This window comes from Lonchura striata, chromosome 4 (genome assembly GCF_050655825.1).
Source record: "Lonchura striata isolate lonStrDom1 chromosome 4, ASM5065582v1, whole genome shotgun sequence".
NCBI classification, from domain to species: Eukaryota; Metazoa; Chordata; class Aves; order Passeriformes; family Estrildidae; genus Lonchura; species Lonchura striata.
Genome location: NC_140706.1, coordinates 62412851 through 62439980, shown reverse-complemented (window position 1 = coordinate 62439980; position 27130 = coordinate 62412851). Strand labels below are relative to the sequence as shown.

At 44.9% G+C, this 27130-nt stretch overlaps 2 protein-coding genes across 6 annotated transcripts in view; one reads left to right on the top strand and one right to left on the bottom strand.

Moving 5' to 3' along the window:
* Window positions 1-1991: 1991 nt before the first annotated feature.
* On the bottom strand, window positions 1992-20984 carry PPM1K (protein phosphatase, Mg2+/Mn2+ dependent 1K). Its single transcript, XM_021541477.3, has 7 exons — window positions 20888-20984; window positions 16879-17387; window positions 16237-16337; window positions 8803-8968; window positions 8126-8270; window positions 7177-7311; window positions 1992-6697 (listed from the first exon to the last, which is right to left on the bottom strand). The coding sequence occupies exons 2-7, from the start codon at window positions 17316-17318 to the stop codon at window positions 6566-6568; spliced, it is 1119 nt and encodes a 372-aa protein (XP_021397152.3). The 5' UTR covers window positions 17319-17387; window positions 20888-20984; the 3' UTR covers window positions 1992-6565.
* The window catches only part of LRBA (LPS responsive beige-like anchor protein), a 392984-nt gene continuing 385193 nt past the window's right edge, over window positions 19340-27130 (top strand). For all 5 annotated transcript variants that reach the window (XM_085579290.1, XM_085579288.1, XM_085579289.1 and 2 more), the window contains exons 1-2: window positions 19340-19484; window positions 20281-20502. The gene's annotated coding sequence lies outside the window, so the exon portion shown is untranslated. The remainder of the gene's footprint in view (window positions 19485-20280; window positions 20503-27130) is intronic.

Below are 27130 nucleotides of genomic sequence, written 5' to 3'. Positions count from 1 at the left end.
GCCAGGGAGCAGGTCATGGATGAGTGTCACCAAAGCACTCTGAGCCAGGTAACCATACCAACTCTGAGCTGTCGGTCTGGCATTGCCTCCCACTCTTTTTGGGGAGAGATTTCCTACTAACAGCAGCTCCAGGGTGCTCTGTGCAGCTGGGTCAATTACTATATGCAGTATTTCAAGCTCATTTTCCAGGCATGCTGGAGAGTGGAGGTGCCAGGAACAAGCACTCAGAAGTGGTGGAGCCTACAATCCTGATGGACCTTTTGACTGGGAAAGTGCAGTCCCAGCCCTGTAAAATCCCAACAGGCATCAGCTGGGCAGTTTTGGAGTGAAATTTGTTGAGTGACAGGGCAGCTCCTTTCAAGTGCCCCAGCCTTTACCTCTGGCTGCACCACAGTTCCTGCCAGGTGGAAGCACTGCCCGGGACCAGGCATTCCATTTACCAGGTAAAACCAAATTTGTGGCCATTTTGCTGTGACTGAATTGTCTTTCCTGACAGGTGCAGTAACTCAGTTCAGAAAGGCGAGGCTGAGGTGTTTTCCAGGCTTGGTGTTCTGTATAAAATGCATGACTGTTTCTAAGGTATTCCTGGCAGCAGGACACGTCTCTCTCCATGTCAGGATACAGATTTGATTTGCTAGTGAGGTTACTGTGCCACACGGTGTAGGGAGGAGGGTGGGGTAAGCAAGCCCAGGAACAGAGCTGATGTGCTGGGAGCCGAATCCTGCCCTGTCTTCCTGGAGAAGAGCTGTGTGGCACTGTGTTAAACGTGGGCTCGCCCCGCTCAAAAAAGGGCAAATTGTAAAGAATGGCACCAAAACCTGGTCACAGATAAACCTAAATGCAATCCTGCCTGCACCAGAGGGCACCAGAGCCCCTGGTGCAGGAGCCAGACAGGAGCAGAGACCATCTGGGTGGAAGTGTTTCCACTGCCAACACTGAGCTGGGGGGGAGGTGTAGCAAGGCTCTGCCCAGCAGCAGTGATGAAAATCCTGTGTGGGTGAGGAATAGGGGGTGGTGCTCGCATGAGCTCTGGGAAGAGTTTCCAGCCCTTCCCAGGGACAACTTCTGAAAGCTTTAAGCTTTCCTTAATTTTGGCTGCTCTGCCCAGACTACCTTGAAGCTGGGGAGGGAACCACCCTGGTGTGGCTGCTGCTTGGCCGCCCTCTTTTCACAAGCAGCAGCTCACAGGGGTGCTCATTACAGGATAAATGCTCCAACTGCAGAGAAACCTGGGAGCCATTTCCCAAGTCCTTGAAAGGGCAGAGCTGGCCAGCAGGTTTTTTCAACACACCATCCAAGCTCTCCAAATTTACCCATGTGAGCAGTGATTACAAGACCACCATGGGATATGTCCATATATCCAAGAGCTGATCAGCTCTAGACTGAACTGAGATGTGGATTGGCAACAAAGGAGAGCAAAAAAGGACTCTATTCCTAAAAATAAATGGTGGAGCTCAGCTGTAGGAAACTAAGACCTCATTGAAGTCAAGGCTGCAGCCTTCAAGAGAGAGAGAGTAAAATAGGTTTGAGTTCAGCTGTAAAAACTTGTATTAACTAAAAATACCAGTGATCTCAGGGTTACTTCTGCAGCTGAGTTAAAAATCTTCAGCTCTTACTTTTTCCTTATAGTTTCTTCAAGTGCAAGAGAGCAGCTTTGAATTCATGCAGCAGCAAAACTGTATTTTCCTGCAGAGGCTCAATTTGCTTCTTTGCCCTATGCCACAGGCTGGCATTGCTCATCATGACAGCCATCCAGGTGGACAGAAATAGCACGTTAGAACGTGATGTCTGGCTGGTGCAGCACAGCCCAGAGACAGGAGGTACTTTGCACTGGTTATCGCTGGGAGAACATCTTTGTAGGCAAAGCCTTGGTTATCAGAAGCTTTTTATGGCAAGGACTGAGGCCCAGGGCTAACGGGACAGCTGTGACACAGTTTGAGAAGCTGTGTCTTTTCTGATAGTTGGCAATGGGGTGGAAGAAAAAAAAGCCATTTGCAGTGACACAGCTCCTAGGAGCCAATTCTTTATTGAAAGATCTTGTAAGCATTTCAGTACAGACTTAGCTGCTCTACTGTAGCTTTGAGTTGATGAAGATGAAAAAACATTTTTAAAGGGAAAAAAAAAAAAAAGCAAGATGGGCTCCTCTATAAAATTTCATAGCAGATTAAATTCAAACACTGATTACACCAAAGATAAACATCAAACCACAGAAATTACATATAGCCCCAAGGCAGAGCATGTAGTAAATGTACACAATTGCACTTAAGTCTGTAAGAAACTTATGACAGGCACCACTGCCCAAGCACTCCATATCTCAGGTCAAGATGGTACCTGATGGGTACGTCTGCATTCAGAACAGCAGTTTGGAACCAAGGAATACCCAGAGTGTTGTTGTAGTGTACATTTCACTTCTTGGGTGAGTGAGCAATGACCTGGAAGTGCCCAAGTGAAGGTTTTTAAGAGAAATTATTATTAAACCACTGGTAGCTGTTGTTTTCTGCTTCTCCTTTAACTAAAAAACACAATGTTTTTGACCACAGCACATCCACCAGCTGAGACAGAAAATGTGGCTTATGGAACCCTGATCCCAGAGAACTCAGCAGAAATCCTATGGTGAGTCTAAGCTCCTCTCAATTTCCAAATATGTAAAAAGAAGTGATATTCCTGATTTCTCTCCACACCCCCATTTTCAGCTGCTTCAGGATTATTCTCCAGCCCTGAGCATTTCAGCCCAAAGGGACTGACTGTAATGAGGGCCTATATTAAATTAATTACTGGATCTCTGCCCCATTTAAGTCTCTTTTGCTATGTTCATCATCCAGAGAGACCAGCTCTCCTAAATCCAGGCTGCAAATGACTTTTTTGGGAGTTCCTTCTATGAAGCATGAAACCCCCATCTTTGCAAGTGGCAGAGAGACTTAAGCTGGAAATTCTTCTACAGTCTCAACACCTCTCCTAGTAAATCCTCCAGCAACATGAGACCAGCCCCGTGCCTTCCACATCCTCACAGTAAAAATTAATACTTAGCTGGACAGCATTTTTGCCTTTCTGCACCCACAGCCTGCAGTGCCTGTACAGAGATTCCACTGCTCCAGGGGGTATGTTCAGGCAGGAAAATATTCTTACCAAATCCAGTGAATTTCAGAATCCATCCCCTAAAAGGTAGAAAAAAGCAAACATTTTTTACAGTTTGCTCAGCAGGTCACCTGTAATGTTTGGTTCAGTCTGTCATAAACAAAAAATACTCTTTTTGTTGTAACCTCAGATGCTCGGGAAAGACTGTGAGCTAGAGAGCAAATATTCCATTTTGTTTCATTCAAAGTGTAAGATCTTCCACTGTCCTGGAATAATAAACCTCTCTGGCAGGCAGCTGTTGTTTTAGGACAATTTGCTCTTTGTCCTCAAGCTGAAGGAGCTCTGCTGTGCAGGAGGATCTTGCCAGTCCCTGGAGGGGTACAGTGGAGCTGGTTGCTTGCAGAGCTGCCGTGAGCTGCAGGAGGCCTAGTGACCAGACAGAAAACCTAAAGTGTTTATTGGGGCTGGCTGGGATGGAGCTCATCTCCCCACAGCATCCTCACAGTGCTGGGCTGTGTATTGGCACCTAAAAAAGGGACTGGTAACACTCTTTATTAATTATCTTTATCTTGACCAGGTTTGGGGGTTTTGTTCATTTTATTTTCTCCGCCCAGCCCGCACTCTATTGTGGGGGGGATTGATAAGAGCAGCTTGGTGGGCAGCTGATGGTGGTCCAGCCAAGGTTCATCTTCCATGGTCCTTTTAGGCACCCAACATGGGACACAGACAATGGCAGCTTTGTGTCCAGTGTGTTATTATTCCTGTGGGAGTCAAGGAGTTTGCTGGCTGCACTGCTTATCCTTTATAAGGCTGAAGCTGGGAATGTGCTAGTACAAACCATGGCTCTGGGCTGTGTCCTGGCATGGATGGCCTTGCTGAGCTGCGGGAGCTGTCTTGTCTCCACAAGAGGATGAGGGAATACATCTCCCCCTCCCTGCTCTGGATTGGTGTGGATGATTGTGCAGGTCCTTGTTCATGTTTACATGAGCTGCTAATGCTACTAACTAACACTGTTGGCAGAATCTGGTGTCATCATGGTATAAGAGAAGATTTCTGGGTGAGGCAATATTGAAATGTGCCGAGGCAGCTGTTCCCTGGCTGGCAGGGTGTGTGGAAGGATTTGGGCAGGTTCCTAGCACAGGTATCACCACCCAGTCTGGGACTTTACACCTGAATGGGCAACAGCCCTGGCAAACCAGTGTGTCACTGATGGAGGGGTGCCTTGCCCACCCCAGTGAAAACCAGCAGCTTTTGCCCCATACTGGGGCATGGCCTGTGCCTCACTTCAGTGGTATGAGAGGGCTGGGCTTGAAGGACTCAAACAACAGCAGCAACTACAGGAATTGCCCCAGGAGTGAAAAATAAACTGGATAAAGAAAACAGTAGGTCCAACAGAAAGGATTGGAGGTGGGATGGTGCCCGGGAGTCCTTCCCAATCCAAGTGTTTCTGTGATAGTAGAGAAGCAGCAATAGCAACCACCAATACACCTGAATCTAATCATAATCTGTTTCACAGAGCTTTGTCTTATCCATTCCTTAGTAAAATTTCAAAGAAGTTATAGACGGATCCCTCCCCTGAGAAGACAACTATGCTGTTAGGAGAAATAAAAACCCCCAACAGCAACTATCCTGACCTCAGGTGAACACTGAACCCCAACTCTGGGGAAAATCTGAGGAGAGAGAGGGAATTAGGATTGTAAACCAGTGGTGTGCTCACTACACAGGCCTGGGCACCAGCATCCAGTACAGCAGAGATTTACAGACACCACTGCAGTTACAACCCAAATAAGTACATTGTGCATACCACATAACACACCAAGTGATGGGACAGACGAAACCAGGGCACTTAGCACACCCAGTACTTAATGCTGTCAACATAGTGCTCTGCTGGGTTCTGCTGGGTCTTCCACCACAGACAAGAAAAATTAATGGACTGACTGCCTAAGGGATAACCCTGGACTAAAGGAAAGGGATAGAAGTAATGAAGATATGTATTTCACACTGGAAAATCAGAATCAGTCCAGCCAAGCACCTCAGAATTCTTTTTTTTTTTTTTTTACAAGGTGATTTAGTATCAGGCAACTTCTCTTTCATTTTGTTTTGTTTCCACACTTGTGCTACTGGAAGCATCCATTGAAGGAAAAGGCTGAGAAAAGACCAATTCTTCTCTGCCCGTATTCCAACGCCACAGGAGCTGACAGCTGACATGGAAAGGAGGAAGGAAGAAGTGTGAATGAGGCACACTGGGACAGATCTTTACCTGTGCCAACATGTCACCTGCCGTCCATGTCACAGCAGTGATATGAGCTGGATCAGAGCTCTGGTCCCCCCATGACTCGCTGGACACAGATTCTGCTCCAAGAGGGGAAGTGAAAACCCTTTCTCTAAGTATAAAACTCCTTTCTGGTAGCTAAATATCTGACATCTACCAGAAACAATACCCAAAACTTACAAAAATGACCTTACATTGCTATAATGCTCCCTCCTTTCTGTAGCTTGTTTGGGGCATTTTAATACCTCCTTGTGTACCATGGAGAGACATGAGAGATCGCAACTAACTCAGACACGTTCAGCAGAGGGTAGGAAAATCCTTGTGTATGTATGAAGAAATAAACTGTCTTACGCATCAGATCTTGAAGAGTAAACTCTTTGAAATGAGCTTACTTTCTTTATTAAAAAAAAAAGAAATTCAAGTTGATGAGAGTCTCTGGATATCAAAACTGTGCGTCTTTTTCCTTCCTCCTTGCTTCTGTCAGGCACTGACAGCAAAGAGAAGATAGTGCAAGGGCTGCTGCATTGTCCACAGAGACTGCACAGGCTTTGGACCCAATGGAGAAAGGTTCCCATCTGTCCAACAGCACATGGCCCCAGCCTGGTCTGTCTCCTTGGAGCTAGAGGATCACAGATGATGGCAGTGAGAGCACAAAGTAGCACTGTCTCAGGAACTTGTACAGCTACACCAAATGCCACTGGCATCAGAACCTAAGCATTCTGAAACTTCTGCTTTGTTTCTCACCCACTTCTCCTGGAGCACAGGGGAGTTTCAGGTGGCTGCAGCAAAAGAAGACAACAAACTCTCTTTCTGTCTAGGTAAGAACATTGTGCGTTTGTTCCCCTGTGTTTTATCGGACAAGGAAGCTGCCAGGGAGCTGAGGGTCCTGAGGAATACAAGTAGGCATGAAATGACTGTGCACCCCGTCCAGCCTCAGGTGAAAGCCCAGAACCATGTCTTTGTGAACAAAGTGATGTGTGGAGCTGCTGGGGCAACAAACCCAGGGTGCTGCCCCGATGCTGCTGCGAGTAACATGGCAGCAAGACATGGTCAGGCGTAAGCAACAATGGGCACTACGCACCAAGGGAGCAGTGGCATCTTCTAACCCTGGGAACAGAAGAGATGGACAAGACACTGAGCCTTGGAACAGATGGAGGTGTTCTCCTGTAGCATGCTGTGTCCAGGTGATGGCAGGAAAGGATTACTGTGGCATTGTCTTCACGCCCACCTCCCGCTGGAAGCGAAACTGCGGCTGAAGGAGAAGGTCACCTCCCCATTCTTGTACTTGCCCCAAGCTCCAAATGGCACTATGACAACTGTGCTGTTGTCTTCAGAGCCAAAATGCACTGCCTGAGAGAAGAAACAAAGTGTCAGCATCAGTGTCTCTTGGAAAGGGAAACAAGTGTCTGACTTCACCTGGGACAGCACACCCGGCGGTCAGAGACTCCCTTGCCCCTTCTTAGCCCTGATACTCCATTCTGATGTGCCCCAGATCTTCCCATAGGATATGCCACCATCCAGAACCATGGTCAGAAACTGGCCATTTCTGTCTATGACAATGACATTTTCAGCACGGGCAGAAGCTGCAGTTACAATCCCATGCAGTTCAGTGGACAGTGAGCTAAACAAGGTAATTGATGTGATGCCTGGCAAGGATATGGCAAGACCCAGGGTAAGGAAAAGGCTGGCCAGCAGGACTGGTAAATGTCTCAGCCAGCACTGCTCAATTCAGTTGAATGTGTGGTATTGTGTAAATAAAAACCTAGGTTTTCTTAAGCCAAACCAGCCCAACCAGGAGCCCTTGGTGCCCAGAGCAGCATTGGCATTACCTGCTCAGTGAGCACGTGGGCAGCCTCAGCAGGGTCATGGCACTGGCTGATGAAGTTGCAGATCTCCTGGCTGTTCACGATGAAGTTGATGCCATCGGTTGTCAGCACCAGGAAGCTGTCGTCTGCGTGGTGCAGCTGCAACAAAGGCACATGGGATGCATGACCCTGGGTGAGTGCTGCAAAGCAAGGGAACTGCCCCATGTTTTTACACTCTTGCAAAGCACTTTTCTATTTTCTGTGGTGCTGTGTGCTCTCCTGCAAAAATTTTCCTGAAGCTGGGGATTTCAAGGAAGCCATGATGGCACTAAAGAAATTTCCCTTAATCCCTAGTGGGTGGCACTTTATTGGGACCAACACAATAGAAGTTCTTGGGGCCCTGGGAGGTGCATTGGGGAAAACTAAAAAAACAGAATATGAATTGACAGGAGACCTTCCTGCCCAAGTGAAGGCTGAATACTTTCTGGGTGTTTTCTAGACAACTACAGAGCTATGGTAAGATACATGCAGCTGTCCTTTCCTCTTCCTCCTCTTCCTCTCAACTGTGCAAATCTCTACACATCCTACTTTTTTGATGGCAGCCCATCCATATCCTACTCAGTTCTCAGTGATGGTTTTATACCAGCATTAACCTCAAAATTATTCATCTGACCACAGGACCCAAACAGACTAACACCTGTAATACATATCATGTGTTACCTTTCTTCCCTCATCATATATTTTGCTGTGAGGATTGAGATTTAGAAGTTGACCTGGTTGAATTTAGTACCAGTTTCTTTTCTGTCCTGTTAGTGTTACTCTGAAACAACTTAATGAGAATTGTTCTCTAGTTATTTCAGTAAAAAACAATGTGTGGCTTCACCTGGGCTCATGTCGTGTGGGTACCACACACTGCATCAAATACCTGTGCTGTCCAAGTGCTGCTGTCCCTGTAAACCAGACCTTCTTTTACCTGAACCCTTTTTGTTTCTGGCTGGGCTATCACACCACTGTTTTTAAGATCCAAATCTCCTATGCTCCGTGTCATTGCAAGTCTACCATTCACATGAGGTTGTCCCAAACTGTTCCAGGAAACGAAGCCACCACACTTCTTAATCCTGTCCAGAGGCACAAAAGAAAAAGCAAATGAGTTACTGCTTCACGCCATTACTCCTGTCTCTATTCTCTATTTCTGTCAGTACCTAGAATGAGGAATGATGTATGGAGAGCCTAAGCTGAGAGGCTGAGGGTTGGCTTTAGCTGTTTGAAGGGCTGTATGGAAGGGATGTGTCTTGGTGGGCTGAGTCCTGACCTGGGAATCACAATGCATTTATGCAATTTCCAACTAGGTTCTAAGATGGTTCTGACTTGACACTTTTGGACAAGTGTGAACCATGTGGTCATAGCTCTGTTCTGAGTCTCAGTGATGCTGGTATTACTGCTGAGATCTTATGCTCATGGAGGTCTTTCCACATCCCTGGTCCTCTGAACAGGACCTAGTGCATTAACTGAAGCTTACTGTCAGGTCACAGTGGTCTCAGGGCTCTATATTCAACTCTGCTTTCTTCCTGGCCCAAGCCAGCAGCAGAGCACAAGTCCATCCTGACTGAGGCCATGCTCTGGGAAGCCACATCATCAGGCAGCAGGTACCTTTCCTTCTCCTCCTTTCTCTCTGGAGTATGGTCAATGGTGAGTTTCATAGGCTTTCCTTTCCGGCACAGCAGAGCACGACTGTCTCCCACACTTGCCACAACCAGCTCAATTCCATCCCGGAGCAGAGCCACTGTTGCAGTGGTCCCAGAGCTCAGCAGAGCTGCTACAAATGTCATCAAAGAGAGAAGTTTTAGCACTGCCTCAAAGAGCACTGCCCTTTATAACAGCAAAAGTTTCAATTGGTAAAATAAAGACAACTTGTGCTCTACCTAATCAGCAAGTAACTGCTTTTAAGTTTAAACTAAATTTACGTATATAAAAAAAAAAAAAAAGAAAAGAAAGCATGCATGCATGTAGGACTGGAGGAAGAGAGAGAAGGTGGAAAGGATTAAGTGTTTATGTGCAACAACATGGCTCCATGCAAGCAGGGCAAGTGGGATAAAACCAGAACGAGGTACAGTAGCTTCCTTTCAGTTTGCAGCAGAGTTTTTCAGCCCCATGAGCTCACCTCAGGTTAGTGTTCTTATCCCTGGGCACAGTGATTGCACAAGTAGGTCACCATAAAGGTGATGTATCTTTCTTTCTGTTAGATGGTGAAGTGGGCAATTATATAGTAACATAATTATAGTTACAGTAATTTTAATTCCATATAGATCACCAGTGGGAAAGAAGTAGATCAGTCTGTGGCATCCTCCTGTTGCTGTCAGAGAGCTATTACTCTTCCCCTCTGCTTCCCTCAGTGGAGGATTCAGCCAACAGGCTGCCTGGCTTTTTCCAGGAAAGGTGCTACCTCCACCTCCTGTCAACATGCTGGAGGTCCCAGTGCAAAGGTGAAGCTGGATTCTGAGATTCAGTCTTGCCTTGTACCTGCAAACTGATGCAGGTGGCAGTGGCTCTCTGGGAAGCCTGCCCGAGGCACTGCTGGGATCACCTGACAGGGATTCACTGTTGAGTGCCCAGAGGGCAAAACAGAGCCCTGGTGCTGCCCTCCTGCTCTACAGAGCAAGGGAGTGAGCTGAGCTGGCTGACTGCACTCATGGACCTGCCTGGATTCACCCATGCAAGCAGATTTAAGGGCTTCTCATTTCAACTGCTGCAATGGTCTGGAGAAAAAAAAAAAAAAAGAAACTCTTGAAAAAGAGAAATGTAAGTGCCTATTTCAGGAAAAAGATCTGTTTGTATCATCTGCAGTGAAGAAATGCCAGAAAAACTGCCCAGCTTTCCCTTTTTTCTTTGCTTTTTGAAAGGGCAAGTCCCACTTCATAGTTATTGTTTTCTATTTCTGCAAATTCTGCAGAGGAAACCCAGTAAGAGTAGCCTGGAAAGCTACTGCTGACTTGACCTATTACACCAAAATGTCTGGACAGGACCAGCTACTGCCTGGAACACATTTGCATCTACAGCCAATGCAAATCCCCTTGAAAGGCCCTCTGTAGGTCACCTTCATTCTGGGCTTTTCCAGTTGTTCTGGTTTTTCAAAGCAAGCCAATTTGAGATGAGTTTTTGGCTTGCTTAGGAATGTGATTCCCCAGTTATATTCTTGTTTTCATGTACTAACAGTTACCATGTCACTGTCTTTCCACCACTGCTTCTGCAGAGATCAGCTACAACTACATGTGCTCCTACCTCTGGCCCTGCAGCCCTGACCCCGGCGACATGGAACAGATTTGAGACAGACTTTGTGTTTGATCCCAAGGAAGGCCAGGCAGCCCCAAATCTGACCAGATGCCAACAGATAGCAACAGAAATGCAAAAGCTGTGAGATCTTTACAGCCTCCTTCCCCAACCCTGTGAGGTCTCAGCACCTTGTAAGTCAAACGGGGCTGGGAGTAAACTGAAGTCACCAAGCCCTGGAAGATGCATTGAGCCTTGTTGTGCAGTGAAAGCAGCAAGACCATGAATCAAAACAACCCAAACACAAACCCTCACAAACAGGTGTTAATTAAGCTGATGTTATAATTTAAAACAGGTATTATTACTGCAGCGAGGACTGGGTTTAGCTGAACCAGCAGGTCAGAGGTGACTGTCACTGGCTGTGGTCACACCTTGGGCTGTGCCAGGGCCATGCAGGCTGGGACACTGGAAACTGGATGTGGCACTGGTGGGCACTGACATCCTGTTTCTCATCTGAAGCAAGGACTAGCCCAGTGCAGGGTCACTTTGAGGCAGATTTTGAAAATAAGATATTAAAAAGTACCAGTGCAATTAGAAATTTTAGTAGAACCAGTAAAATACCTGTTTTAGCCAACAGTTAGAACAAGTGAAATAGAGCAACCTATGTTAAACTACTTTTTTATTTTATAGAAGATACCTTTTATTTAGACATTAAAATTAATGCAGAACTGCTGCTACTTTCCCATTTCATTCTGTGGTTTTAGAACTATGCTGAGAAATATATAAAAAGTTAAATAGTAGTCTTCAATTCACAGAAGACTGGAAATATTTGGAATTAAGGTGAATCTGCATCATTTCAGTGCAAACTCACAAAGAAAAGAGCTACTATCACAAAATCAAGAGCTGGTATTAAAGAACAAGATATTGTCCAGAACTGTGGTAAAGAACACAGTGACTTGAACTTTATATGTTTATTAGTTAAATAGCACTCCTAGGAAAAAATACATGCTGCTCACAATCTCTTCCTTGGATCCAGTTCATGCTCTGGGTAGGGATGCAAGAACATGCATGAAGCCAGATGTAGCCTTAAGTGATTTCTAGCACAGCTCGAAACCACAGGAATGATGATGGGATAACATTTCTAATGCTTTTCTACAACTGCTACTAGTTTAGCACAAAATACGTTGCATCAGCATACGTATTGGTTTTAACAATTAAAGTGTTTGTTTTCCTAACAATATCACTATAAAATTAAGATCTTTCAATAGGTTCTTAACACTCACTGGACAACTTCTACTGCAAGTCATCTCAACTAATGTGACAAAAAGGATGTGGAAACCTTCCAGTAGTCCAGGCTAGGAACCGCTGGACTCCTTCGCCTGGGACAAAATTTAGCAGATCTCTCTTTCCACTGAAGCCCAGCTTAAAGTGTCCAGGGCCTCCAGTTCTAGAGCTGCTGACCAGGTACAGTGTCTGCCACAAATAACACGCACACAGAGGCAAATAGGAAATTCACCCAGGGACTTTGTTCAAACAAAATAAACCTGCAACACTGGAGATATAAGAATAAGGGCTGCAGAACAGGAGATAGAATCAGTCACTCTCAGGTCTGCCTGCATTGCACTGTGCAGGTCATGTAGGAAGCATCTGCATCTTTGGTCTTGGTAAATCAGCCTTGGTATTTCTGGGGAATTGCCACTCACTAAAACTCGCCTTCTCACTAGAACTGTGTGAAAAAAACAGTTTAAATTCAGCCCAAATAAAGTCTAAATTTTGTTTCTCCTATGGAGATAAGTAACCAACCAACAGATCAAATGAAGAATTTTACAAATGCCAGAGGAGCAGCTGTCTCATATATGGCAAGAGTGGCTACTGAAGAACATCTTCTCCCTCAAGGTAATTACACCAATATGGGGAGTTCAAACTAGTGCCAAATGAAATGGGCCCATCTTAAAGGCACTGATTAGAAGCTTATGAATTTTTCTGACTAATGGAAAAATAGGCAAAACAAATATCCCTTTAATATTGTAATTAGTGTTTTCTAGATTGATTAGGTAATAATCAGAGCCCTTGGATAAAAAGGCTGCCTTTACAATGCTCATAAATTTATGAAATACTCAAGTACAATCTCTGCAGCTCTCCCCTTCCCTCAGTGTTGCAGGTTAACATATTTAAAGAAATGAAAATAGTTTTTTGAATGGTAACTTTAAAAAACCCAACAAAACAAACATTACTTTAAAAATATAATTACTTTAAAGTAACTTCTGCTTTTTGTCAGCATATTAAGAGTCAAGAGTAAGAATCCTTTCAAACATGGGTAGACAAGTTAATACCTGGCTATGTTTTAATAAGATGGCTATTCCCGATGTGAGTGGCCAATGTGATTAGAGTTGGATTCACTGCATGTGGAGGTTGATGGACAAACTCCCTCTTTGCTTTCTCTGGCTCACAGTGAACAGAAGCAGTAACATTACCTGGTAGGACTCCAGTAGGCCAAGAAAGGGTGTGTCTCACATTTCTTCAGGGAAATGCTTAAATTTCCTCAAGCACAGAATTTCGTATCTCTGTCCTTGCTGAGCAGAGTCTTTCAGCCTTTACGTTTTAGTTTTTATGGCTGGTAAAAATAGCAGAAACTCCTGCCCATCTCTGGGAGCCATGGATAATGTCATTTGTTGGATGTGAGCTTCCTTTATGTTCTATACATAACTTTAGCAGTGATTTGAAAGTGACTGGTCTATATTTAAATGCATGGAAGTGAATGAAAATGCATTTTTGAAGAGGTGTCAAACACCAAGCATCAGAGCTCAGACATAGCTCTAAACTGTTAATGATTACACAGGGTTTAGGCAGGGCACAGATTATCCCAGACCCGCCTGCAGCAAGTTTCTTATGCTTTTGTGTGAAACAGGTGTAGATCACTATCACAGGGGTTAATGGACCAGGCCCCAGCAGGCCAATACAGCTGGCACTAGCACTGGCGAACTGCATGCCAGACACAGAAGCAGTACCTGGTAGACACACATAAACCATTTTTATTACTGAAAGCTCACAGGAACTACCATGGTATGTATTTTCCATCTCTAATTTCAAATACTGTTTCATTGTTAAGTGACCTACAGAGGGCCATGCCCTTGAAGACATAGCTGGGGTCTCCCAACAAGGCACATCTCTTGTCCTGTTAAATTTGTGCCTTATGTAAGGTTTTACCCCTTAAATAGTACTATAAACAATGCTTCAAACATGCCATTTTGGCTACAGGGATTTGTCCCAGGGTCTAGTTACCTTCAAACAAAGGTACAAATTTTAAAGCTGTCTGTGTGTTAGTAAAGACCTGGACATCCTGAATGTGCACTGGTCTTTTTGCAGGCACAGTGAAGGGAGTGAGCTCTGCAAGGGTCATCTACTGGAAGAAGTCAAAGCTATTATTTTGCACTTCATCAGCTATGGCTAGGTTTCAAAAGGAGGTCAGACTTGGAGAGCATCCAGTGTAACCCAGATGCACCAGGTTACACAATCAACCACCAACTTCAAGATACTTTAGCAACTGTCTTGACTGTCACATCCAGAATAGCCACACTTAATCAGAAATTTTGCTGACAAACTGAATCAGTTTGGAAACAGGCTTCTAACTAAGACATATGCCAAGCACTGAAATGTTATGTAACTTTCAAAACATCAGTAACAGCAAAAATGTCTACACAAAGCAGTCAACAAAGTATTGAGTTATTTTAACAATAGATATATGAGAAGTTTAATCTGTTCAGAAATCCAAACTTGATTTTGCACCCTGTTACTCCATTCTTTGCCTTCAAGCTTGATTTTCAGCCAAGAACAACACGCTCTCTTAGATCCCCCAGGCTCCTGCAAGAGCTTGCAGATGCTCAGCCTACCTGAGAAACACTGAGTGCCTGCCAGAGCGTGGCCCTTGTGGATGTTTGGCAACTCTTTTACTCTCTATTTTGCTTTTTTAATGAAGGGGGCTTGTGCAGTATCCTGGTAACCATTGCATACATTTTCTGGCATTAAGCAGCACCAGTTAGTTAAATGGTATGAAAAAAATCCTATAAGCAGTTCTAAGATGCTCTGCTTGCTGCACAGCAAATATTTGTCAAATATTGTTGTTATCCAATTCTATAAGTCTCACCTAGAAAGCGTCATGATTGGAAATAGTTTTCAGAAAACAGAAGAATGCATCCAGTACAGTTCTCAATCCTTCTGCTCAAGGAGCTGCTCTAACACAGAGACCACTACAATAAGCCAAACCAAGAGCTTTCTTACTCAAAAGGGCTAGGGAAGGGGACTGTTAGATGTGAAAATGAAATTATCAGATCCAGGAAAGCACACAAACTTGTACTCAAATGCTGTCTTGAATTTGCAAAGAGGCTCTGGGATAAAAAGCACATTTGCTCTGCTGATGTCTCTCAAGAGCTTAGCTAAAACTCAGTTCATATGTCAAAAGTAAAGCTGGTCTTTTTTACAACATGAAATGCAATGAGAAAATTACCTTTATGGATTCAATCCTACTTTTTTAAGGGATGCATCTCAGGATTTAAGACTTTTTCCCAATCCTTGATGTAGGCTAAGGTAAGAGGCAGTGCTGCAGCAGTCAGGCTACCTGACTTGCATTTGAGCCTACCTAGATTCATCTAGCAGTTAAAGTGCAGAAAGCCACTCCATTACTTGATTGTATTCAGCCACTGCTTCAGAAAAGCAGCTTGAGAATACAGTATCACTTCAGTCCCTACAGGGTTACTTGGTCTTTCTTGGAGGGAAGACTTTTACAGTTTCTGTTCTTCTGGTTAAACCTCAGTTATTTTGCCCATGTCTGCACCAGTTCAGGGACAGGTTTTTTGTTTGGTTGTTTGTGGGGGTTTTTGTTTTGCTTTTTCCTGTTGTGGGTAGGTGGGGTGTGGTTTTTTTTGGGTTTTTTTTTTGTTTTTTTAATTTGGTTTGTTTGTGGTTTTCTTTTTAAAACTGGCTTAACTGACTCTCAGAATTGTATCTCATGGCTGAGAAAGCTCCTGTGACAGAACTGGGACAGGCACTTCTATCTCCCTTCCTAAGTTACTCTCTATAAGCTCTGCTTGCTGCAACTGGAACTTCAGATGTACTTAGTCTCTAGACACATATACAATAACTTAATTAACAGCCAGGACTAAATGAGAGTCTAAAAGGGCTGGTACCAGCTTTACCACAGCCAAACTTGTTTTCCTCTTCACTGTTTTTTTTCCCTTTCCCACTCAGCTACTCCTGTGATTCTGTTTGTGCAGAAGCAATATTGATTGCGTTAATTTTGGCTTACGTTCCTCCTCAAGTGCAGCAGCCAAGTTAGGAAGGGGAATTTTAACACTGTTGCTTTTAATCCACAGGAGTAACAGCTTTAAAACAAACAAACATATAAAAGCACCCACCCCCCCCCCCACCCCTAAAATAAAATTTAAAAAAAGCTAATTAAAAAAATCAAAAACATCCCTCTCCACATTTCTTACCAGTAAAATTATGGTCCTTGCAAATCTAAATCACTTTTTTCTACCTTGACAAACATAATCCTTTTTAGAATCACATTAAGAGAAATTCATTGGTGATCATGCTAATATTCAGATCCATCACTCCTCCAGTAAATTTGATTGAGACTTACAGTAGTTATTTAATTTATGGGAGGTAAAACATAATTGTTTTATTTGCAGTAAGTGACCAGAGCAAAATCCTGTTTAAGTAAAATTGTTTTCAAACACTTTCCTGGACATTTTACTGCAGAACTACTGAGCAAATAAAACATTCTCCACGCCTATATGAGTAGAATATTTTTTTACCTACCATCAGCAGAGAGATTAGCATGCCTTTCATATGCTTTGTCTATTTCTAGAAAAGCTTTGCTCAAAGCATTTTCCAAGTTCTCCTCCTCGTCAAGAAATTCCCTGGAAACAAGAAAGTAAACAAAGAAATTAAACCTCTTTCCAAGACACATACATCCTGATCAATCTGTTTTGCAGTCTTACCTCTTACCTGCACCCACTGAATGATGCTGGGCTTGAGTGAAAAGGTAATGTGATTTTACTAACTGTGTGCACTGAAAGCATAATCCTGTAATTTTGCAAATATCTAAGTTCCTTATCCAGCATCCAGGGATATGAGAGATACAGAAGAGTGTAAGTAAACCATAGGTCAGCAATTACAGAGACCCTAACCTAGTCAGTCCACACTTTCCCCGTGTTCCAAAACCTTTCCTGGACAGGGGGCACAATTGTGCTTTCATCTCCTCTGGTTTTGGACTTGCCCAATGGGGCAGGCACTAACGCAGTAATTCACAGCATGTCTGTTCCACCCAGTGCTCCTGCTGTCCCATAAGGACAGGCAGCTACATAACCTGGAAGGATTAGCTACAATGTACAACCCTTTGATTCCCTAAGGAAGGAATATGTAATTTATTTGACAGACATTGCCTTGATGAGCACTTACTTAATATATTTTTCCATGTATTTATCACAGAAGTCAGCGGCTGCTGCCCCACCATGCCCATCGTACACTGCGAAGTACAGGATATCCTCTGTCAGCTGAGAGTAATCGAACCGGTCCTCGTTTTCCTTTCGCTTCCCGATGTGGCTGGCGCAGCCTACGTTGCTCAGGCTCACCTTTGGGATCGGCTTCCCGTACTTTATGCTGGGTGGGAGGAGGATGGGTTCGTCGATGCGATTGTCCCAGATGCCGAAGGTGTCCCATGTGGTCGGCCGCCCGCTCCCGTCGGGGTCGAAGCGGGAGGCGCGGCGCTCGCAGGTGGAGATGGAGCAGGCGGCTGCGGGGCGCTTCTCGTCCTGCAGGAAGCGGGACGTGAGCGCGGCTCTCCTTCTTACTTGGAACCCTCCATTCCGTACCAAATTAATCAGAGTAGCTGTGGACATAACTTGTCTTCGCAGAGATTCGTAGGGGAAAAGAGACCAGGAGCAAAAGATGCGCAGCTGCTGGAGTGGCTTAGAGAACGAGGGAAAATCGATCAGGAAAGAAGAAGCACAGGAAAGGGAATTTTCAGTTGCATCATTCAGGAAACAATGTCACCCTGAGAGAGCCCGCTAATCATGCGGAGCACAGCACTCCCTGGAAGCGACTGCTGCAGCGGGATCTGCGTGACTCACCGGGAAACTATCCCACACCCAGCAGCAGCCCACATCCAGCCCCAGCTCTCCACACAGAGCCAGGGAGGCACTTCTGCTGGCCCCTTGCAGAATGACATCCCGAGTTTTCAAAGGTTGAAGGAGTTGAGATGGAGCAAATGGGAGTGATGATAATACTAAAATATGAATATATGAAAATATGAGAGAAGGCTGAGAAATAGAGCTTATCACGCATACTCTGCAAACACCAGCTGAAATATCTGCACTGTGACTCCCAGGGGAAAGGGAGGAAAAATATATTTGCTTAGATTTTCATTTTATCTGCACGTGATATTTGTTTCTGTCACATTTATGGAGATCTTGAACAACACTTTGTAACACAGAGCTGTTAACTGTGATTTTTTTTTAAATTCTAATAATGACTACTAAGAGTGTATCCGTGTACATTCACAACTGTACACACAAACTTCCCCCTCAAAAAACCCATGCAGCTATTTGCTGTTTCATCTGGCTTGAAGTTCTTTGCCACCTAACCCTGAAATGGGCTAACACAGGCAGACAAGATCTACTGGCTTCTCAGATCTCTTTTCCAGTCCAGATAAATTCAAACACACCACTTGGCTCAGCACAGACAAAAATTTGCTAATGATGACTCACCTAGCATGGTGAAAAGCATAGAAAGGTTGGATTATTGATCTTTTCTAGAGTAACACCCAACTTCACCGAAGTCCAAGGATGCAATTTGTAATAATTACATGTCGCAATGGAGTACTTGAACTGGACCACACAGATCATTGTAACTAACCACACTAAAGATATAAACCCAGTGAGGAATTTCTAACTTAATTACTCAAAGTTTGCTAAGGGCAAAATGATGAGTGAGAAGTATTATATGACATAACCACAGATCTAAATATACCCAGGCTTATTGTGAATGAAAAATAATTATAATAATAGTTTTTAAAAAAGATAGCAGGGTGATCTGACATAATTGGACAGCAAAGAGCAACACTTGTACTCCAGAGACACTTTAATTCTGGGCTGGAGTGCCTTGCTGTTGTCCTCTGCCCAGGCCAATCACAACTGCATCTCTAGATCTGAAATATTTGTTAAAACTACGTTTTTAAGTTGCTAGATAAAAAATCTGTGTACTCACAAAAAACATGCAATCAAAGGTGAATTAGTAAAGGGTTGCTTTAGTAGAAAATGGCAGTGACAGAGCTTTTGGAAGGCCTTCAATAAACATGTTGTTCCCAGCTCAAAGTGTGTTGCTTCAGATGCTGTGGGTTTACCTTTCATGCAATTCTTAGGTTGCATGAAAAAAAGAAAGGTTTCTTTACTTAGCCCTTAGAGGTTAACTGTTGACTTGATAAAAGGCTGAATGTTCTGGAAATCACTGTTGCACCAGCTGAATATGGAACTACTTGAGATCTTTAGATTTTCCATTTTACTTAGGGTGATTGCAATATCACACCCTTATTTTAGCATACTTACAGGCATTTAAAACCTGCTTTACTTCCTGGAACTGCTTTTTCTTTCATGCTATCCTTGACTCGTAACAGCAGCAGGTTAACTTCCTTCTGTGAAACACAGTAGGACCAAACTAAAAGCCTGTCAATTAGCAAAACCCACACTCGCCTTCACTTCTGTCAGCTTGAGAAGAGAACATGAAATGCTCACTATATTTAGATTACCCAGTATCCACAGCATGAATCAGAGGATCAATCCAAACTCATAAGCTAATTAATGCATTTGTTCCCTATCAAATTCAACTCTCACCAGGCAAGTAAAAATAGTGATGATAGTTTTGCCTTCCAAGCGTCTCTGCAAATCAGAAGTAGAAACCTGCTCTTTAGTTTGTTATATAAACAGCTCTGGACACACAACAGTCTGTACTTTCCCAGCTGGTACGTCTGCAAAGACTGGGCAGACCCATCTGGGCAAAACAAGACTGAGGTAATGAAAAGGGGGGTACCGCTGTTAGAGACAAAGTCCAAGATGGACAGTTCGAGATAGAAATGTGCTTTGAGGTGCTCCTTCTTGTGATAAATGCATATTTATGATTGGCTTTTCGCAAATGTTACAACGAATATTATATGTGTAATGTTAGAAAGTTATGCTGTATTAATTCTCTTACGTATTGCGTTAAGTGTAGTTTTAGGTTACAAAATAATGTTAAAATAGAGACTATGTATGTGGGGGGAGTTTTCATTTTTGGAATGAGATATTCGCTTCAAAGAACACCTAAATTTCCAAAGGATAGGAATTTGTGGCTTCTTATCAGAAGAAGCTAATTTCTTCAGGCCTTGCTCAGACTCGAAGATGCCAGGGGATTAAAGGAAACAGTTGACATACAACAGACAGAGTTCTTTGTTTAGAATAGAATGTATGCATAACCATGAAGGATGTATGAATATGTAACAAGTGTATTGGTTTAAGGGTGATTCCTTTGTTCACAAGTCATGCTTTTCCTGACTTTGTGTCCAAGAGTATCCGGACATCTGTAATTCTTTGCTTTTTATTGTCTTGTAATTGTCCTAACTCTAAACGTTATTACTCTAATTGTATTATTATTTTTATAACCATTTTACTATTAAACTTTTAAAATTTTAAAAACCAAGTGATCGGCGTTTTTCACAATCTGATCCTGTTCATCTGTACACATTTTCTTGGAGGGAAACAGTTCCTACAGACAGGCAGGGAAAGACAGCACTTGAAGCGGGATGAGGTGATTAAAATTGTAGTTTTACAGGCTCGCTGCTGCTCGGGAGATGGAAATTTTCCAGGCTGCCAGAAGGAAAGGGGAAGAAAAGGACGCCCGGAAGAAAGCGCAGGCATGCCTGCAGCCCCAGGGGATCCGACGTACGTGACAAGGAATGCACGAGTCCGAGCGCACTGGCCTCGCGTGCCTCCCCAACCTCACGGATGTGGGCAGGACCGCACGGCTCTGGCTGTTAAGCTCGCCATAAAGCAGGTGTGTTGCTGTTTTGTTGTTTGGTTGTTTTTGTGGTTTTTGTGTGGGTTTTTTGTGTTTTTTTTTTTTAAATCCGTAACAATCTGGTCTCGCCTCCCTGCCTGGACAGCAAACTGCACACAGACAGCAGCAATTTAAAGACGTCTCTGCTGCAGTTTGCGTATCACGAATTACCTCAGGCCGCGTTTATTCCGTGCGATATCAAAACTGCGGCATGCGGCGGCAGCGCCGGCGGAACGCCAATCCTGCCCAGCCCCGCTCCCTGACATTCCCTGCCCTGCCGCGGCTGAAGGAGAAAGGAGAGCGGTGCGAGCGGAAGGGGCAAAAGGAGACGCTTGCGGGCGCGGCCCCTCACCCTCCCCCGGCCCATGCAGGCGGCCCTTACCTCCTCCCGCGCCCGGCGGCGGCAGCGCCTCAGCTGAGCGAGAGCGGCGCCCCCGGCCGAGGCTGCAGCCCGGCCCGCCCGGCCAATCGGCCCCGCCCGCCCGGCCCGCCCGGCCAATCGGCCCCGCCCGCCCGGCCCGCCCGGCCAATCGGCCCCGCCCGCCCGGCCCGCCCGGCCAATCGGCCCCGCCCGCCCGGCCCGCCCGGCCAATCGGCCCCGCCCGCCCGGCCCGCCCGGCCAATCGGCCCCGCCCGCCCGGCCCGCCCGGCCAATCGGCCCCGCCCGCCCGGCCCGCCCGGCCAATCGGCCCCGGCGGCGGCGGCCGCGCCGGCCGAGCCTCCCCCGCCGCCCCCGGCGCGCCCCTCACACGAGCCTGGGGCCGGGCCAGGGGCAGGCACGTGGCAGCGGCTGTGGCCGCGGTGACCCTGCACAGCCCCTGGTTTCACAGAATCTCTTGGGGTGGAAAAGATCGCGGGGGTCATTGAGTCCAACCACCTGCAGTCTTTCCTTAAACACATCCAGAGAGGGTGACTCCATCACCTCTCTGGGCAGCCCCTTCCGATGTCTAATCACCCTTTTTGGAAGAAATTTCCCCTAACTTCACAGAATCACGGAATTTACTGAGTTGGAGAGACCCACTCCCGGTCCTGCACTGGTCCAGCCTAACCCTGTGCCAGTCTAAGCCGTGTCCTCTCGTCCCGACGCTGGTCGTCCGGGAGAAGAGCCCGACCTCCACCTGGCTACCGCCTACTTCCAGGCTGGATTCGGCAGCTGGAAGCCCGAGGGCCAGGACAGCCAGGCTGTGCCTGCAGCTGCTGCCCAAGAGGCTTCTGGAAACAGCAGTGATGCCCTTATGCAACAAATATCTGAAAGATTTAAAGCACAATTGTGTGCACTGCTTCGAAGCAGCTGTTTCCATGAGCAGAGCCCTGCCACCTCCTCACGCTGATCCATGTCCGATCAGGATTTTAAAGGGATCATTTGCTCCATGCTGTGCTACTGCCAGTCTCTGACCTATGATGCAATTTGGGAAATCAGATGGCTCTGATTACAAAAGCCTTTGAAACATGCTGACACCTGTGCTGTCTGCTGGAGACCAGAGTACTCGAAAATAGACGCATGAGAGAAAAGTGAGAGCCAACACAATTTCCACAGGAGCTTAAGGAGGTCGCTGTCAAGTTTGTCCTATAAATTTTTGAGGTAAATAAACTTTTGTTTTGTTGGGGTGAGGTTTTTGGTTGCTGCAAAACCTGGCCAGAAAAGCAGCAATAATACCTCTCAGACCTCTCACTGTACCACTCTATTTGTAGAAGAAGGGGTTAGGTGAACATGGCAGCACGTGCCAGAGCATTCTGGTTTCCAGATGTGTGGTGTCCCACTCGGCACTTAGAATGGAATTTGGGGGAATCTTTTGGGGATAGCAACGGTGTCATCTGTCACTGCAGGTTGTTCTCTGGTTCCCCTTTGTCCTCAGTGAGACAGGAAAAACAAAGCTCTCCTGCCAACTCTTCTGGCATTGGGCAAGAGCAGCAGTTCTGAGCACAAAGGATTCATACAGGGGTATCCAAGCTAGCTCAGTGAATTACTGAGAACAAAACCAGCATATTATCTGTAAAACAGGTATTGCTATTTACAGAGCAGCGCCAGTGGCATCTTCTCAGAAGTGTCAGGGTCCTACATCATATGGAGGCACGAGTGCTGGGAGACAATTTCTGCCCCATTGAATTGGCAGTGAAAGGCCAGCGTGGAAATGATAAATGCTTCATGGTGAGCCCTGATGTGCAGTAGAACTGCTCTTATCTTTAAAAGGCTTTGGAAGGCAAGTGGGAGGCATCTGGAGAGGCAGCAGGAAAAAATGAGGCAGCAAGCATAAGAATAGCTTTGTGAGAAGGCAGAAGGCTCGAAGACAAGAGGAACAGGTCAAGGCACAGGGCAGGGATGATGGGCTGCAGTGCAGCATTTGGTGCTTTGAGGGGCCTCTGATAACACTTGGAGGACAGGAGGCAAAAAAATTCAGGAACAGGAAAGGCAGGAACTTCTACTATGCAATATTTAGTTTTGACTGGAAACAGTAATTTGGACTTTCCCCTCATAAGTTTTTTTCCCCCTAAAGGATGAGTTAAGTATTCCTAGATTCCAGCTCCCCTAACAAGGAATTTCTGTTCCTGCAATGTTCTCTCTCTCTTCTGTCCTACTGCCTCTGTTTTTGCTACTTCGTCAAGTTCCTGACCTTTCCCTCCTTTGCCTTCTAGTCTACTTTATTTTTTCTCCTTTTAATTGAAGTTTATTAATGATTTGCACATATTTTTTCCATTATTATTTCTCTCCTGCTGCCTCTTCCCTTTTTCATTCATTTTTCCTGCATGTTTCCATCTTTAAATTCTAAACCCTTCATCTGGGACTGTCTTCTGTGACTGGAAAACAAACCAAACTCCTGGGGGCAGGGGCAGGCTGGTTGTCTATGTGCTGTTCTGCCCAGCAATGCAACTGAATAAACAGCAGCTGGAATTCTGGTGGGGGCAAAATAAATGTCCATTTTAATCTCCATGGATAATATCTCAGACCAAGCTGTAAATTCAGGGCAAACTGATTCTGAACACTATGCTCTCATCAGCACCTGATGTTAAAAGGTTGGAAAATTTACTCTTACAACATGCTTTCTATCCCTATAAGTGAAGAATTCTTCCTTATGGTACACTCCTGGCTAATTGTCTGTATAATCTGGGTCTTCTGGCAGGTCAGAAGAGACCAGAAAACACCCTGTGGCTGTGGTGAAGTGGCCATTATTTTAACACTAATATTCAAATAACTGGCAACAGCTGTAATTTCTCACAGCACTTTTCAAAGGCAGCCCTTCAAAATCAGGTGAGCTACTGTGTCACCCTTGCCATGGCCATTTGACTGCCTGTGCTCATGGATAGCTCTGGATAGTCCAGCTCTCAGTGTGGACATTGGTGATAAGAGCTGCAGCTCACTGAGGATGTCTTTTCCTTGGACTGGGAATCAAATTTAAGTTCAGGCCCTTGCCTTAGCCATGCTGTGGGTGTGCCCATGCCTGGCCTTGTACCTCACTGATCCTGTGCTTCCCTGGCTGATGGATCCTTTGTCTTGACCTTGAACCTGGCTAGTCTCTAAGGTCAGGCTTGAACTGCAGCTGACCCCTGTTGCTGTCCCCAGCTGGCCTGGTTCTCCTTAGGTACTATGGAGCTGTCAAGGAGCTCCCTGCCTGCCTCAGCATCCCCCTTATCCCCAGCCCTGGTGGAGCAGCCATGCTTCTCCCTGCTGACAAGGGCTGCACATAGTCCTCAGGGTGTGGGTAAAATGCAGCTTTTTTCTTCCAGAGAAATGTGCTTTTTGGCACTCTTGCCAGGTATTGCCCTTGCATAAATACTTACAGTGTTAACACTGAAACATGACTGAGCAAGCTAATAAGCATTCTGTTTAGAAATAATGAATAAAAATATTGGTTTTGACACTGCTCAAATTACGTGCAACATTTAATTCCCAAGCTCATGCTCTATACTTTTATGGGAGATGTGACAAACCTTCTGTGCTCAGACTTTGACATATGGCAATCTTGTTTCCTCTGGTTATCCTACTCAATAAGTTTCTATTTCATTTGGGACTCGTGGTTTACACAGTGACAGAAGGCGTTCTGAAACAGAAGGGCTGTGGTGTAGCTTAAGCACATTGCCAGGACTGCCCAGATCAAACTGCATTCTTTGAACCAGTTCTCACTTGCAGGGAAGGCAGGAGTCAGATGTACATCTGTTCCGACAGGATTCCTCTCAATTCAGATGACATGGCTTGCTTCTGTCCTGGTGAAGATGGAAAATAAACTCCTGTATCTAAATACTGTGCTGGGAAGGTCAGATCAAGAGCATACCTAGGGGATTTGCTGTTGTCATTAAAACTGAAGTCAGCTTTCATTCCTTCGTGATCCCAGGTGTGGTGGGTGCACCCCGAGCAGCCACCTAGTGAAACCATAGCACAGCCCCTCCTCAGCGAGCAGTGCCAGCACTGCTCGGCAGTAGCCAAACCACTCTTGTGTTTTCAACACCACTCAAGCTACAAATACAAACCACAGCACTACTGAGGGCTACTACAAGAAAGTTAACTAACCCAGTACACTGAGTTTTCTAAAGTAAAAGAAAATGGTTGAATTGTTTATCCTGACTTCAAATGGCTTTGGAGTATTCAAGCAGTTTATTTGGAAACAGAAAAAAAAAAAAAAAAAAGGTTTGGCTGAGCTTTTTGTGCCCCTAGTGAAGAATATGCTTTCTTAAATGCAGGGAAAAGTGACTTAAAACAGAATGTTCCTAGCCCTTCACATTGTGTCTTTGTCATTCTCCAATTACAGTATGCTAGCTGTGTAAATTGAATTTCTCATTGAATTTTTCCACCCTAAATTATTGTATGATTGTATTAGAAGTATCATAAGTTAGGAGTTGTGGTACTTCAAAATATGAGGATGCCGTGGATGGTAACTTAGTGTTAGGAATATGCAATCGAAAGATCTGATTTTGGGGATGGTTGCACAGCAGCACAGCTGATTTTGTTTCAGTATCATAGCTTCAGTTTTACAAAGATAATATTCCAGATCAGAATTCAGTCATCTGCCTGCTGAGAAGAACCACGTGATTATTTCTGCCTTGATGATTAAAGAATATTCCTAATGATTTTTGAAGAGCTGTTGTAATTCGACAGCAGGAAATTATTGTGGCTTTTGAATATGCAGCAAATATTTTAAAGCAGGCTTTTAAGTGGTTTCCGTGGCAACCACTCTTCTTTAGAGATCAATGCATGCTATTAAGTATCCTGCTGGACACGGATCAGCCTTGCAATATTAAAGGCACTCGTTGCCAGCGCTGCTGGGTCATGCGCAGCGCCCAGCAGCCCGGAGCTCGGGGGGAAGCTCGCTGCCTGCCAGGCATTTTTCCAGACGAGCAAGGACACACCTCTTGGTGCTGAGCTGGCATAGGCGTCCGGAGGGGTGGAGGAGCTGGCCATGCTCACATTGGCTCAACAGCCCCGAGGAACGGGGAGTTTATTTCTCATTTGTTTACACTTCACCCCCCACCACAAGACAATTCTTGTGACGTGTGGCTCCCCATTTAAAGAGAAAGCAAGCATAGCTCTTCACTGCACAGCCTGCATTATTTTATTTTTTCTTTTACATCTCAACTGTCTGGGGCATCACATAATTTATCCTTCACACCCATATCCAGCATTTATGATCAATAAGAATGTAAAGCCATTCATGATGGAGAATTCTGGAGGCATCATTAACATAAAACACATCTCCTGCTCTTCTCCAAAGCTTTCCAGTTATGTATTCATTCTGATTTGGATTGGCTTCCTTATTTGCTGTGGACATCTGGTATTTAAGGCAGCTTTAGCAGAACTGTTCTGAGCACCCTCAAGAAAACAAATGCTGCTCAGGGGAAATGTCCTAAAGTGTTCCGAAGGGAGGGCACTTGCCTGGTGTTTGTCATCAGCTCAGTGGGAGCCTCACGCCTCAGCAGTGCTGGGGTCTCTGGGAGCAGACTTGGAAAATAGGGTTAGTGAAATGAGATAATTGCTGACAAGCATCCTTTAAGAGATTCTCATACTTGTTTCTTTAGGTAAGCCTGATGCGTAGGAATAGCTTCTTGCTTGGCCATGCTTTTCTTCCTGTAACTCTCAGGAGAAAGGCTTTTCCAGAACTGACAGAGAAAAAGAGAGTGCTTTCTGAATGCAGTTGCTACTTTGTATTCATGTGTTTGAAGGCAGAAATCAGCACAAATTTCTCAAAGTAGAAATTGTGCGGAAGACAGCTCATATTTGACTCAGTCTGTGGCATTATTGTACTTACTAGAGTTTTTATTTCCTTTTCATTTCCTACTCATCTTTGCTTACCAGTTGTTACTCTAACCACTGCCTGCTGTTATTGAAAGGGTTACTGCTTTATCTTAAAAGCAAATAATAATAGGATAATAAGCATTCAGTGTTGTAAATCCATGCCACTTCTGTAAGACCAAAACTGAAGTAATATTCAAATTAAATTACATGTTTGCATAAAACCAGAAAAACCAGGGCCCACATGCAAAATGAAACCCTGAAGCATCTTTTTGAAATGCAAACAATTGCATGAAATCTCATGTTTACAAGTGAGCCTGGGAACTTATAGGTCCTGACCCAAAGCATACAGAAATTTTGGAGAATCCTCATGTTGACTTGCATGGATGGCACTGGGTCCACAGG

Coding starts and splice junctions, on each gene's coding strand:
- PPM1K (XM_021541477.3), bottom strand. CDS start 17,318: ATGTCCACAGCTACTCTGATTAATTTGGTACGGAATGGAGGGTTCCAA. Junction 8,969..16,236: donor TGCTAATCTCTCTGCTGATG/GTAGGTAAAAAA, acceptor TGACATTTGTAG/CAGCTCTGCTGAGCTCTGGG. Junction 7,312..8,125: donor CAGAAACAAAAAGGGTTCAG/GTAAAAGAAGGT, acceptor CCTTTGTTGCAG/CTGCACCACGCAGACGACAG.